The 15,576-nt window shown below is 41.0% G+C and overlaps 1 protein-coding gene across 17 annotated transcripts in view; it reads left to right on the top strand.

Annotated features, from left to right (window-relative positions):
• The window catches only part of TCF7L2 (transcription factor 7 like 2), a 175,520-nt gene extending 164,954 nt beyond the window's left edge, over positions 1–10,566 (top strand). For 4 of the 17 annotated variants that reach the window (XM_071563080.1, XM_071563078.1, XM_071563079.1 and 1 more), the window contains exons 11-14: positions 869–917; positions 1,472–1,522; positions 2,672–2,744; positions 8,305–10,566. In XM_071563080.1, the coding sequence (XP_071419181.1) occupies positions 869–917; positions 1,472–1,522; positions 2,672–2,744; positions 8,305–8,734 (603 nt within the window). In that variant the 3' untranslated portion in view covers positions 8,735–10,566. Of the gene's footprint in view, positions 1–868; positions 918–1,471; positions 1,523–2,671; positions 2,745–3,310; positions 3,384–8,304 lie in introns of all 17 variants that reach the window. The other 13 variants (XM_071563089.1, XM_071563088.1, XM_071563086.1 and 10 more) reach the window with 6 other exon arrangements.
• Positions 10,567–15,576: the final 5,010 nt, after the last annotated feature.

Below are 15,576 nucleotides of genomic sequence, written 5' to 3'. Positions count from 1 at the left end.
TATGCATATTACTTCATAATTTTTCTACTGGAAAGCAATCATTGGGTTTCCACAGAAGCTGGTCTCTCAGTTGTTCTCTCCAACACTGTTGGAGGGAAACTGAGAAAGGGGTTTTCTCCCTCCAGTCAAAAACCATAGCAAATTGCATCATTTTGTGCTACAGTGCTTGGGAAAGGGACGCAGTTTAGCAAAATATTACTTGTTATTTTCTTTGTGATAGAGCAAAATGTGGAAAGGCTCTTGGCTATGTATTTTTTTTCTTGTCCTGGCATTGCTTTCTAGGTTGTCAGTGCATTAACAAAACTGCAGGTTAGGATTTACTCATTACTGTGGCTTCCTTGCCTGCTTTAATGGTTGGGTTTTGGTGCTGAGGAACTACAGGAGCTCAATCTGACCTCAGTCATGCATTCTCCCTGCTTCAATCTCCCTCTTTTTTCCCTCCCTGCCTCACCAAAACACAAGCACAAATGATTCCTGAAACTTTGGGATGCAGGAGTATACACTCTTGTCAAGAGGTTTCCTCTTCATGATTATCTTATCTCAAAAGTAGCCTCCTACAAGTTGTTCTGCCCCCTCCCCAGCTGCTCATGGCTTTGGTGGGTGTTAACATTGTGGGGGGCTGCAGTGAGGCTGTCCAAAGTCACAGGGAAGGCAGGCAGAGCCAATCCCAGGGTGCAGCATCTCCTTGGGGCCCCTTAAACTTCCCTGCACCAAGGGTGAACCAGTGCCACATTTCAGTGTCTTGCCTGGGGGGCTTCCCACGCTGGCCAGAGCCTCATTGCTCCATGCTGACTTTCAAGGACACTTGGCTTTGTTTTGTTTTGTTTTGTTTTTTTTAATCCTTCTCCTTTGTGTATGTTTTCTGTAGGGAAAGAAGAAGAAAAGGAAAAGGGATAAGCAGCCAGGAGAGACCAATGGTAAGTAAAAATAAGCCTAAATCTCTTTCTTAGTGGAAGTGTGGCAATCCTGATGTGACCCATCTAGGTACGGGGGAGGTGGGTACAGGTCTCCTGGCCTTGGGGGAGCCAGTCCCTATACTAGACAGCTTTTTTTTTGTAAATGCACTCCAATTATTTATGCGTTACTGCCCTTCTAAAACTAGTAACCCAAGCCATTGCATGTGAGAGCCTCGTGTGACATTAGCTGAATTTGTGCGCAGTAGTTGCCAAGTCTTTAACTGCAGAGCCGTAGTTGTAATGCCTATGCCATTGTTTTTAAAGTTGTCCGCTTATTTTGCACATGTGTGTGTGTGTGTGTGTGTGTATGTGTGTGTTTGTATTAATTTGGGCTGTACTTGTATGTTCTGATGCATGCCTTACAGTGGTAAATCGCACCCATTTTAAATTAAGGAGGTTTGCCATTCTGTATATAGGAAATTAGAAATACTGCATAGGCAATCTCATAGTCAATTTTGAAGAAGCCCTAACTTAGTTTTTTTGAAGCCTTTGTATAATTTGTTCTTTTTTTTCAGAACACAGCGAATGTTTCCTAAATCCTTGCCTTTCACTTCCTCCGATTACAGGTGCTAACGTCATTTTGAGTCATTTAAAATAGTTTATAAACTGCTTTTTAATTTTTTTTCCTGCCATTATAGATTTTAACATTAAACACTGACAACATTAAGAAAAAAATACCATCCACACGTTTTGATAATATTTATGATCTATTTATCTTTATATCTATTATGTTTGATAGTATTTTTTAATTTTGTTTTTTGTTTTTGTAACAATTGCTATTAAAACGGTAATAAAGTGAAAATAATGCAAGAGTTGTACTAACTGTGCAAATTGAATATGCAGTATTTCTTTAAAGAGACTGATAAAGAATGGAAGCAAGTCAGTAATGAACCTCCTTAATCTAATGGCATTTTTCATGGCTCCCACTAAGTCTTCTCACATTAGCATGCATATGCATTTTTTTATTATTATTTTAGTTTTGGATTTTTTTCCCTTTCTGCTCAAGCCTATTCATTGCAATTCACTTGCTGTACTAACTCAGCAACTCAGCACCTTGCCATGCTTTACATTTTATTTTCTGGCTGAATACTAACATACTCATTCCGCAATCTGCTTACTCTTATCCATTCTTTTAAATACAAGTTAATAAAAACAGATTGAATGTTATTCCAAAAGCTGCATTATCCCAGGAGATATGATTTCCTTTTTTTTTCTTTCTTTTTTTTGTCTCTTATTTTGTATCTGAGTTGAAGAAAAAAGCATGTTCAGGATCTAACTTCCATACTCAGCTTCTTTTCTTCCTCTTTCCCCCCCACCTCTTAAAAAAAAAAAGAGAATAAAAAACCCCAGCCCAAATAAATCTTGCCTGAAACATTCTGCTAGACCAGCCACAGTGACATTCCTCTACCTGCTCTTTTAAAAGGGAAAGAAACAGTCCTTTATAAAGGGATACTGCAGCTTTAATTGCAACAGCTAATCTCAAGAGTTGAATAAAAATGTGATTATCACTTTTTTTAACTTTTAAATCAAAAGTCAATAATTGCAATTAATAACAAGGACATTGATTTTTATTCCCTTTTTTATTTTTATTTTTTCCTTATTTTTATCTTTCTCTTTTTTCTCCCCTTTTCTCTCTTCCTCTCTCTCTCCCCCCCTCTCCCCTTTTCTTTTTTTCCTCTCTCTCTTTTCTGCTCGCTTTTCTTGAACTCATTCAGACCTGAGCGCTCCTAAGAAATGCCGAGCGCGCTTTGGCCTTGATCAACAGAATAACTGGTGCGGCCCCTGCAGGTGTGTATAGTTTTCCCAGACTCGCTAATGGCTGATTTGCAGCTGGTTTATTTGGTACTTTCCCCTTTTTTTTCCTGCCTTGTTGCTTTGTAGCTCTGTGTTGTGATCTAGAAGACACAAGGGAGTGGGACACTGCCATCAGTTATCATCTCTCTGAAAGGGTTTTGCTTTTTTTGTTTGTTGGTTGTTTTTTTTATTTTTTTGCCTTCCTCTTGCTGCTGCTAGCCAAAAACTCACTGTAAAACTGCATCAGCCTAAAGCCCATCTGATCCGTGGCTCAACCACACTCCTGCCTTCCAAGCCTCCACCCAAGGAAAGTCACTCCCAAAGCCCTTGAGTGCGATACCGACACCAGACAGGCGAATGGCTGTGTCAGAGATTTTTTTGGTTTTCCTTTGGCTCATTGTGAAAGTTCTGTTTTCTTTCCTGCCCTTGGTATGAGGGGAGATTACTAAATAAAGCGGAGATGACTGAAAGCTAAACGTAGCTGTAGCTAAGATGACGCAGACCAAATGAGCTCTATCCACCATTGTGTTGTATTTTTTGTGTTTACCTTATGCTAACAGATGCAAATACTCCAAAGAAGTGTCGGGCATTGTTCGGGCTTGACCGACAGAGTTTATGGTGCAAACCATGCAGGTATAATACTACCCATTAGGCCTTTGGGGAAATAAAAGCAATCTGTCCTCTTAGTGCATTTGTGTGATTTTATTTTTTAATCTTTTTTCCCCACTCCCCACCTTTCTCTTTCCCACAGCATCAATTGCTAATAATCTTTGATCTTTGGAATTTCTTGCTAATTTAATGCCATTTTCTCTCTTTCTTTACCAATAACCTCTCCCTGGTGGTAGAACTGGGAACAAGAAAACTCAAAGTCCTTAAAGCTGGCAATTTTTTTGCTATTTTTTGCTTTGTTTTTTTTTTTCTTCAGATTGCCAGCAAAATTAATGTTTAGCTGGACCTACCTCTATATTTTGTTTTTCATTCAGGTCCATGTCCACTGCCTCCAAAGGCTTTCTGAAAAGGTTATGGGATCTGTAGCCCTAGTGTTTTTCTCATGATCAAAATGTAAAAGCCAGTGTTTACAGCTTATATTGTATTCATTTCTTTGGTATTATCTGCAAAATTAAGTATCTGCTTGTAGGCTTCTATGCCTCAGTAAGGTTTATGTAGATACTATTCTTTTAAAATTATCTAATGTCTTTTTTATCTGATTCCAAAAATACATTTTTTCCTAAATTTTATCCCAGCAAGTGAGCTGTAAACGTCTGTGCTCTAAACAAAACTAATTACAACTTTAGTAACACAGTTTCCAGCATTAAAAGGAGATGAAAAATACAAGAGAGCCCAAATTTCGGCAGCCCATGTTCTACTGAAGTTTAATTCCATGTGTAACTCAATACGTACTTCTTTCTTGGTGGAGGGATACCGAGTAGTTCTTTTCTCATTCCTTTTTCCTTATATGATCGCATTTGGTTAAATTTGTTGTTTCTTTATTCTGATACAAGCAGTCTTTGAATTTGGAATATTATGATGGTAGGTATTTCAACCCAAACCACACTCTTTGTGTAGTGATTCCTCTCCCACATTTTCCCCTCTTACTCATGCCAGTCCCATGTGCTCCATCTCATTTAGAATGTAGATCAGACCTCCATCGTATTTTGTGTATGCACGCAGTCTTGTTTGTGCTTAGTGCCGAGGAAAACCTGGATTGAGAGTGGTGGCGTGTGTCAATATACCAGATAAGGCACCAAAAATTTCATATTGTCCCATTTGAGACATGCTAGTACAGGGTGTTGTGCTCTTAGATACCAGTAGATATGTTAAACAAGCTTGGAAAGCAGCACTTTCTTAAAGCTTAAACAAGGAAGGTTTCAGTCCAGAAGAGCTGGGTAGGTCCTTCACTATGTCAGGAGACATGAGTCCCATTCTACCCAAAGACTCCAATGCTGTGTTTAGTTAGGCTCTATTCTGTGGTTAGTTTGCTGCACACTATCAGCAGATATTTGTGTAGTCTAGAGATAAAATATTTGAAGCATGTCATGCTCTGTGTGCCAAGTACCAGAACTAGGGGTACAGCATGTTTGTGTTGTTTTATCTTTCCCTGGCTGCTTAAGTAAATAACATACTTTTAAAACTATATTTTATCAGCAAGGGGACTTTTTATTTGGTCTGTACAATGCTTAGGTTACACATGAAGCAAAAACCCTCTTTTAACTTACACCAGAATTTGGTCAGAAGTCTTTGCAGCTCATCAGGGACATCATCAGGGACAACTTCAGTGGTCTAGCTGATAGCTTTAGACTTGCTGATGCAGTCAGCTACTTTTCTTTTTTTGTTTGTTTTTTTCAGGCTTTTTTCATGTACAGAGGCATTTTATCACTAGGTATTAGTGAGAGGTATTTCTCTCCTAGTTCTGGTCCTAACCATCCTAACACTGCATTTGCTAGCATAGTAGCATTTTGTAGTGCATCTCAGGGGCTAAAGATGTGCAGTTTGCTACTGTGATAAAAACTGAGACATCTTTGCTCACAGCAACTGAATAAACCCTTGTCTTCCTCTGTGGCTTTCAGTCATGGCAATTGCAGCAGTTTCCTGGTGCTGCCCTGGGGCTAGTTTCAAGGCCAGCACAAGTGGGATCAGGTCTGTTGGTATTTACCAGATAGATGGAGAAGCTGATGCTTTCAGAGTGGTTCACAACTGAATAATCCTCACTAGTGTTTCTGAGTGGGAATATGTAGTATTTTTGTGCCTGCTTTTAGGAGAGCAAAACTGAGGCACAAGTAGTTCCTTAGATTTTTGCTTATTCCCCTTTACCAGTGTTGCCTGCCATTGCTCAATTCTGCTAAAATTAGGCTTGCATGTTTTGGGGTTTTGCCATCTGTGCCTTTTGTTCCACCTAACCCTGACAGGTGCACGACCACAGGTAACACATGGTGGGATTGACACAGAGTGGAGAAATGTATCCCCACCTTGAGCCATCCTAGTTTAAGTAAATGGCTTTTCAGACTGAAAGTGGCCACTCTGTTAAAGAGTTTAATATACAGCAGACGCAGAGGAAGCAATCTGCTCCCTTAATACTAGTCAAAGCAAGATTACTTCAGGGAGCAAAGCAATGAGCTTAGTTTTAAAGAGATTGTTGACTCTGCAGTCAGAAAGTCAGGTAGACTTGGTTTAAGGCTGCTTTGCCATGGGACTTCTTCCTTTAAGGCCACAGAACTTAAATAATACTAAGAAAAAATAATCTGAAATGCTGGCATACTAGATTCAAACTGCCTCCAGTTAAATAATTAACTACCTTGTAGGTTGAGAGTAATCCAATTGAATGACTTCTGGACCCTCATCAATGAGGCAGGCAGAGCTTGAGTCTCTGCTTGCAAATAATTTTAATTTAAGTATGGAGACGGAGTCCTGCAGTCTCCAGCATATAAGAACTCACCTTTCCACACAAGTAATATTGGTGAGCTTTGTGAAGTTTACTGTTCTGATTTGCCACTGGAGCTGTACAGGTGGTCCAGACATGAACTGTGCCCCAGGTAGTGCTGCACAGATGAAGCTGGAAAGTGGTGAGATGAGAGGAGAGAAAGAGCAGCGGAACTGTCTTTAGTCAAGAGCCAGAGACTACCTGTGTTGTTTGTTGATGGTAGAAGTATTAACAGTTCTGTTTTGAGCCCACCAAATTAATTTTTTCTGTCTTAACGTTGCTCTAATAAAGCATGGTATACAGCCTTCATTTGCTATCTTCTATCTTTCTTTCTTTTTTTTTAACATCTAAGTTGCATGGTTATCTTTAGTTTTTTAGCATGTATTGATCTGCAGGCTAACGTGGTTAAAACTCTAATAGCCCTAACCCCTTACCTTACCATGTGGAATGTGGAACAAAACATGAGTCTCTGGAGGAAGGAATATCACAGCACTGGTCCCTCCCTGAAGATGGTAAAAGGTGGGGTGCTGTGGTTGTTATTCCCTTCCTGTCTATGGGAGATTATATTTTTTACTTCCAGGATCAAGCTGGTTTAATCTCCCTTGTGGTTGAGATGCATTTAGCCCCATTGCCTAGATGACAGAGCTTGGTTGAACCCAGACACAGTTGCCATACATAGAGGAGAGCATTGGTGACCAGCAGTGGATTTTGGACACCCATGCGAGTGGAAAATGTCACCCAGTGGCACTCAACTGCTGTGCCACACTCAGGCACTTCCTCTGATGGAGCTACTGAGCTGGGATGGTACATTCACTGGACTGAGAGAGCAGCCTACTCCTTGATAATGGTGACTTTGTGCAGCTCAGCTGAGCATCCAAAGTTTTTGTGGCGGAGCTGCTCTGGACAGAGTTTGTCATGTGCCTTGGGGTGTATGACAGCACTGCAGCACTTCCAATGGAAAGTGTGCTTGTGAATAGGAGGGCTGGAGAGCCAGGATTCTTAGGGCCAAGGTGGCCACTGAACATTGTTCTGCCAGATGCTGTGGTTGTTTGACTCATTATTTATGTCCTGCTGCTAGAATTGTCTTGCATATACTTGGCAAGAGAGATGGTGTGAAACTGTCATCTGTTTTCATTGCTCCTTTACATTGTTAAATGGACAGAGGGAGGAGAAAAGATCTCTGTCGGGTCATTTATTTATTTGAAGGTGAGCAGCTCTTGCAAGGCTCTTGTATTCCCTGGCGTGAAATAAGCTCCATGTTGCTCCTCACCTTTGTACTTGTCGCCATGCTCTTCACCTACTGAAATTGGATCCCACTCTGGAGTTACATGGATGACCTCTCAGAGGAAAATTCCCCAAAATGCAGACAAGCAGCTTCCCAAATCTACCACTCCCCTAAAACAAAAAGTAAAATTGAGTTGATTTAAAGCCACAACCTGCAGGCCATACAACCAGTTATTCTTGTTATTTTGGATCATACTCTGTTTATGCTGTCCTTTTCCTGTTTTTTCTTCTGTTTGTTTGTTTTGTTTTTATTTCCCCTCTCTCTTGTTCTCTCTATTAAATATTCCTCCTGTCTGACTCTTGACATTTTTGAATTTGGTGTGGTTCTTAGCAGAAGAGAAAGCAATGAGCAGTAATTTGCAGCTGTTCTTGCCTCCCAAGGGCAGGGCATCGTAAGAGACAACTGCTGATGCAGGTGTAGAGATAGTCCTGTTGAGTTGGACAGCGTTATGGGACATCTTAAGATACCATCAACTATCCACAGTTTTTGTTTTAGAAGGATTAAATTTCTTTTTTTTTTTTTCCATGAAGGAAAGTTTGTAGATTAGCACAGTGGGCTCCAAAAAAATACTTACTTGATTTCCTAATTATTAGTAAGGAAAGGAGACAGCCTGAAGAGGAGGGGCATGAAGAGACAATTGGTGAATCCTTTCCAAATCTGTTAGCCGAGGGTAGGTTCCCGAGTGGGCTTGGTGCTGAGGACACCCCACCAGACCCCCAGGATGGCGCATGGGGCCAGGGTGCCACCTAAGCAGAGCCCAGAGTAGCAAATGGATGGCTCTTTGCTTTAGATGACTTTCTCCATCAGCATCTCTGCCCTTTATTCACAGAGAACTCTCTCCCTGTTTCTAGGAGAAAAAAAAAGTGCGTTCGCTACATACAAGGTGAAGGCAGCTGCGTCAGCCCACCCTCTTCAGATGGAAGCTTACTAGACTCTCCTCCGTCCTCCCCCGCCATGCTCGCCTCCCCCTCCAGAGACTCGAAACCACAGACTGAACAAACGCAACCCCTCTCGCTCTCATTGAAGCCCGACCCGCTGGCGCACCTGGTGATGATGCCACCACCATCCTCGCTCGTCCTCGCTGAGAGTGCTGCGAGCAAGCCCGGTGCCCTGCCTGCCGCCAGCTGCCCCAACGGGGCCCTGGACCACCCGCCGGCCGCCCTCCCGCCGGCTGCCGCCGCATCCCTAGCACAGCCCTCGACGTCCTCCTTGCATTCCCACAGCTCACTGGCAGGAACACAGCCCCAGCCTCTCTCCCTCGTAACCAAGTCCTTAGAATAGCTTTAGCCTCGTTAGCCCTTTCAGTTTCCTTCCGGAGGATTGAATTCTGTTGGTATTTGGGGTTTTGTTTTGGGTTTTTTCCTTGATTTTTTTCCTTCTCCTCGTCGTCGTCCGCTGTTTGTCGTCGTTTCTTGGTTTCGTTTTTAATTCGTGCCATGTGGCTACATTAGTTGATGTTTTATCGAGTTCATTGGTCAATATTTGACCCATTCTTATTTCAATTTCTCCTTTTTAAATATGTAGATGAGAAAAGCCTCATGATTCTGCCAAAATTTTTATCAACAGCTGTTTAAAGTCTTTGTAGCGTTTAAAAAATATATATATATACATAATTGTTATGTAGTTCCAATAGCTTAGTTTTAAAGACTGATTTTAAAAATTAAAAAAAAAAAGAAGCAATTTTGAAGCAGCCCTTGCCGGAGGCATTGGTTCTTTATTATTTGTATTAAATACGAGCTTGCGAACCAATCATTTTACATCTGGTTTTTAAACCTTTAAGGGCACAACGAATGCGGTGCCGCTACTACTTCTTTTTTTTTCTTCCTTGTGTGAAACAACCTTTATTGTGATGTTACTTGTTATTGTTTAAATGTACAGAAACAAAGGGTTAAAAAAATGTGTTAATATACCTTGTTCCATGGTGTTGTTCTTTTTGGGGGAGGGGACGCTACTCAACAATTAAAAGTATCACAACGCTATTGGACCAGTAGTATTTATTGCTTTAGAAATTGCTTGTTGTATCTGTATGTTGTCCCTTTTTAAATGTTTTTTTCCTTCCTTTTTTCCCTTGAAACATTGTATAAAGGTTTTTTTTTTTCCTTTAGTGTAAGCATCTTATATATAACAACTCATTTGTACAAGGTTTTTAAGTTTATATATAAATGTGTATATATATATTTTTCCGGGATTTTGTTTTTGATTTCTTTTCGTGATTTTTTTTTTTTTTTTTTTTTTTTTTGCTATATGAAATACAGTTGCCACCAAATGGACATTCGCAGATGCATTTTTTCAAGGATCAATAGTGTAAAAAATAAAATTGCTTTAAAAGCCATTACACACAAAAAGACTTGAAAATTAGCAAGGGAATTTTTAGCAATGCTGTTTGAAAAATAGCTAGGCCCAAGTGTCTCCCGTTCAGAACTGCAGCTGAATCCCCTGCGACATTAGGACTGTAGGCTGTGTGCAAAAATTTTTATGTGCCAAAATTCTCAGTGACTTTTAACTTTCTCCCGACAACTTTATTATTTTTTTTAATGCTGTAGTTTTTTTGTTCATCATGTTTTGCTGTGATGTTACATAGGTAGATATGTATGTAGTTTTAATGTCACCTATAACAGACGTGTTTGGTAGCAGATTGTCCGGAAAGCATTTAAAATGAAGAGGTATAAACCCTTAAGGGCCAAATTCTGTATATTAGATTATTCATAAAAGGAAAATCAGACTGCCACTTTTATGTACACTTACTACATACAGGTAGGTAGCAAACTTAAAACAAAAAAAAACCTAGGCATGTTGATGTTGCAAAAAACGCTGTATAAAGCTGAAAAATTGTTCATCTGTTCATTCAGTGCCATTGTAGTTGACATGAAGCGATTGTAAAACTGTCTCAGATTTTTCTCTGGTTTATTAAGATGCTAACTATAACATTTTTTGTGAATACTTTGAATGTTTCCTAACAGTTGTGATGTTACTGTTCCGTTTTATGCTCTTATTCCGATTTTCATTTTTAATGGTTTGGAAGCCATTTTTTGTAATGAATAAATGTTCATGCTGTACAGTATCTGTAGCATGCAGTTCTGGATAAATAAAAGCAACTTAGTATGTGCAGAGAATGACTTGTCAACTCCTTTATGCATTTACTGCATTTTATCTGGCCAGAAAGATTTACAGGCCGTGGAAAACTTCCTGGAAAAAAATTAGTGAAAATCATGGCAAGTTGCAGCCTGCTCTAGTTGTGAGAAAGCCCCTGTTTCCTGCGGGTTCCCACAGTGCTGCCCACGAAATGCGTTTGCACTGGCCCTCTCCCTGCTCAGCACGCTTTTGCGTGAGTAGCAGCGGTTAAAAATCCTTTTTATTTAAAGCAAATGGCACATGATTTGGCAAAAGACAAACAGCATGTGAGCTAAAGGAATGTCCTCCTTCTCTGTGAATTGAGCTTGGCTGGGGGGCAGGAGATCAGCGCTGATAATACCTTTAATTTTAACATATTTCTGTTCACCCTGGTGATCCCTCAACACAGGTCTATAAAGGTCACACAGGAGAGCCCAGGTAGCCCTAATTAGTCCAAGTCCTTATACTGGCCTTAGGGTTTATCTCCTGGACAGATTTAAGTCCAGTTGTGCAATTTTTTTTGTTTTTTTTTTTAATGCACTGAGCCCTTGCAGCACAGCATGTTCTCCGTGCTGAGTATCCAGCAAACACCCAACACAGCAGTGCCTGCAGATGCTGCAGGATGGAGTGAATTTAAATGCAAAAAATTTTTATTTATATGGTTTGTTTTGGGTTTTTTGAACTTAGTGAGGATTTATGCATAATCTGTCACAAGTGGATGTCACCATAGCCCCAGTCATCTCAGCCACAGTAATTCCTGCAATGGTATTTGAGGGCAAGGGAATGTAAAGGTCTCAGAGCAGCTTTGTACCCTGCCATTTTGCAGGTGTATTGCTCAGGGAGTGCACTTCTCTTCAGGTGGTCCTGATGGGTTCTGCAGGAAGGGTGAGTATTCTGCAGTACAGTGCTGTCCCTTGCTGTGGGGTCCATTTAAACCAAAACTGGCTGCAAAGTGTTGGCTGCAGGAGGAATTTGATGTGTGGGGAGCTGGGATGCACTAGATAAAGTACTAAATAATGTTTAAACAACATATAGGGCTTTAAATTGCTAATATTTAACTACTAGTTTATAAGCCAGAAACCACTTTTTTTGTTTCATATGTGTTAATGAAGGACAAATACCTGAGTATTGTTTCTTATATTAGAAGGATCAAGTCATGGTGAATTTTTTACTGGGCTCCATTTATCTCCCTTGATCCAAGGCCTGAGGATGTTTCTGTTGTGGTCTAACATGACACTCACCTTGACTTCAGCAGAACATGTCCACCCATCACCCGTGACTGGCACATTGGCAGCGTGGGTGGGATAGGGAAAAGGACATTGCTGCAAAAGCCTTTGTGGAAGGTGCCAAGTCTTGCTGTAGTTGGTAGCCAGCAAACTGAATGCAATGCTCAAATAACTCTCCTGCTAGTTAAGGTTTCTAGGGATTTTTTTTCTTTTTCCTAAATGTTTTGACTCTTGCTAGAGCACGGCCATCCATCAGCCAGACACATGTGCTGCATCTCTGTTGGGGATAGTTGCTCTCTTCTAAAGTACAGCATAGTGCTCCAGGGAGATCTTTGAATGCCATGATTCAAAAGACACCATCAAGGTATGATTCATATATTCAGCAAAATACTGTGCTCTTTTCTTGCTGCTTTATTAGCAAACTTTGGAAAGCAGAGTCCAAAAAGCACCGTTCCTGCACAAATTGGTTTTCCTTCTGTGTGTGTGGTGAGAGAGGCATATGTTTGAAAGATACATTGAACAGAGCTGCCAAGTGGTGCATAACTCGTGCTGGGAACTTGTTTGCTGTGGAAAACAATTGTATATTCCTGGGAAAGCAACTGGTTGTGTTTCCTATAGGTTGTGCCTTGGCTGTATCCCTTAGAGCATTTATGCCTTCAAATTTGCCTCCAAATTTCCCTTGTTTTGAGGAACTAAGCTCGGTCAAGGCTCCTGGGAGAAAATTGCTGTTATTTATATGTACTCCCTTTGTCCCCAGGAGTTATGGCCAAGGACTCCATCAGTCCAGATAGACTGGAAACGTGGTGAAAGACAGCCCTCCCCATACACTGTAGGTGTAAAACAGTGTGAGCAACAGATCACAGGGGTATGATCTGATCACCGTGTTCACCCCAAGATCCACACAAGTGAGGACAACTTCACAAGTGGGGTGGTGACAAACTGACGCGTTCTGTCCTTGTACAGGGCTGCCACAGGACAGGATGGGGCCCAATATGCAGTAGGTAATTCACTGTAGCTATTGTTTCCGTCTGTTTTTATGGACTAAGGCAAGGAAGCAAGTCAGTGTATTGCCTGTTTGGGAGACATTTTCCATTAGTTTTGTAAATCTCATTTTTCACTTAAGAGTATGGAATTTTAAAAAGTTTAAGCAATTGCTGACTCAATAAAGGAGTGCCAGATGGTTTTAAGCTTTGCTTAAAAAAAGGAAGGGAAAGACAGGAAAAACCCCCAGTCTTTAGAATCCTGTTCATTTCATTAGACCATGAGAAGGGTGTAAAGAGAATTTACAGTAAAATTGTTCCGTAGGCCATTACAATAAGCATGAAAACAATAGTAATAGTAGTAGTAATAGTAATAATAATAATAACAATAACAACAACAAAACCAGCAATGTGTGTGACAGTGCTGCCCAGCTATGTCTGGCATACATATAGGAGTGCTTTATCACCTAAGATTCTAGGTGAAGGTTTTTGATGCTTTTTTGTGAGTGATAGTCCAGCTGAAGCCTAAATTCAGTGCAGGATCAAGACTGATCTTCATTAGACAGGAAGTCTAAAGCTCTTTGAGCCTTAAAACTCTGAATATTCAAATTTGCTCAGAGATTGTAGTAATTGCTACATTATAAAAAAAGAGTAGAGAGTTACTTTGGCATTCATTTTGAGATGTCCTCAGAAAACATCTTGAGACTTTGAAGGCAGATCAGCTACAAGTGAGTACATCCCAAGCACCCATCATTGTCAATAATGTCACCAACCCATTTAAGGAGCCTTTGAGGACTGTAGTCTTCTAATCCCTGGACTGATTTTCTTCTGGGATCAATCAAAAATATTAATGCACACTTTCATCCAAGACCCAGGAGTTACTCCTTTTCTGAAGTTGGAAATTCTTTTAAATTTGGGGTGGGGGAGTGTTAGTCTGGACCTCTGAGACAGTGGACAACATGAAGTCATGCTCTCTGTCCATCTGTTTGACCCTTTCCTGATAATTCTTGGATGCTCTTGCATTTTGAACCAGATTTGACTGCATCAGTCAAACTCAGAGATGATAAAGTCCCTCCGAGTTCCAGGGAAATCTCTGCCGGCACTGAGAAGAGAGGCTTTCCAGATCCACTGCTGAAGAAAAGGCAAGGACAGTTCAGCTGTTATCCATTCTCTCTGGCAGCATCCAGATGGCCAATTATCACACGTCTACTTCTGGACCAGCATCTGCGCTCTCCTGCCCAGCTGGCAGGCCAAGAAGATTAGGTAGGAGACATGGAGAGCATTGAGATGTTGGAAGGAACAAGGGAGAGAGTTAAGTGTGTAGGGAAAACTGGAAATACTGCAGCTGCAATATGTAATATTATGTAAGATTGAAGTGGGGAAGCAAGGGGAGGGGAAGGACAATGGGAAGATAGGAAACACATCTGCAGGAAACTAGGCCTTTCACAGAGCAAAGCTGCTCTGGAGAAGTAGATCCTCTGGTGTTACTGGCTTCTTGTCTCATTCTTTCAACTTAGCTGCTGGCACCATCTCCCCATGGGAAGCAGAGCCCTGTTCGGGAGGTACCTGCTGGCAGGTGCTGTGGCCAGACAGGCTCACAATGCCTTGGTGGGGACCCAACCAGGAAGGTCTACAGGGTGGGAAAGGCTCAGGATGTTTCCAAAGCTCTGTAGCATGGTAAAGGCTGGGGTTCAGTGTGTGAAGCAAGAAGGGTGGGGTTTTTTTCAAAAAAGAAAGAGAAAAAAATATTACCTTATTTGCAAACAAGCCCATTTGTCATAGCTGGTTCCCAGGCATTAGCAAACACTCTGGTTTTAATCTTCCATCAGAAATTGTCTCCTTTGCTCCCTTATTTTGTGTTCCCTTTTAAATATGCTGCTGGGGTATTTTTGGATCTAGCTATATCTTTTTAATCTGTTCCACCCGCCCCTCCTCAGCCCTCACTGCCTCCCTGCCTGCTCCTTCTTCAAACTTACATAATGGCACTTTATACAAAATAGCTAAGCAGGTGGTATTTTTAAAGACAGTGAGTGAGCATTTTTTTGGCCTAAATTTGGAATGAAACAGATGGATTTTAAGACTCTGCTTTTTCTATGAATAGTAACCGTTGTTCTCCACTGCCTTAAACACCAGTTTCAAGACCACCTCCAGCAACCAATCAGCACACTGTTATTTAATTATAACAAAATTCTTAGCTCTGTCTGCTGCTGCACGGGCAAGTGGGGGGGCACTGGATCAACTTCTGGAGCCAGGCAGACTTGCCAACAATAATTTTCCTTTTCCCAAAGGGCTGTGGGGGCCTGGAGTGGGTTCCAAGTTCCTCCTAAACTGGCTGTTCAGTTTGGGCTCCCTGACAGGCTGCTTGAAAAGGGTTATAGAAAGGCAGATAAATGCACTTCTTGTTGCAAGCTTCCTTGACAAGCCAGGCCTCCAGAACAGTGATCTCATTCCTGCCTTATTATTAGTGGTGCCAGATTTTTTCCATTAACAGGTAATTGAGTTGAAACTAAAATAAGCAAAGTTTGTTTTATCCAATGTGTTTTCTTGCTTGCTTGTGAAAGAAAAACACTTTAGAGAGGGCTTTGCTTTTAATGTTCATGGAAATGTATTTACATCGTAGAGATTCCTCCCTGTTCTAGTGTAATTAACCTGACTGGTCTTTTTGTTATTGTTGTTTTGATTTTTAAAGTAAGGACATTGGCAAGGCTTAATTATTTCTGCTAACAGTTTGAATTGCCTGGGACCAGCAGGGTTGAAGTTTCCCATTCTCTGTGCGGCCACAAGAACTATTCAGCTCCTGTGTGTG

This window comes from Pithys albifrons, chromosome 9 (genome assembly GCF_047495875.1).
Source record: "Pithys albifrons albifrons isolate INPA30051 chromosome 9, PitAlb_v1, whole genome shotgun sequence".
Lineage (NCBI taxonomy): Eukaryota > Metazoa > Chordata > Aves > Passeriformes > Thamnophilidae > Pithys > Pithys albifrons.
The sequence above is the reverse complement of the archived record's forward strand: the minus strand, read 5'-3'. Positions and strand labels throughout refer to the sequence as shown.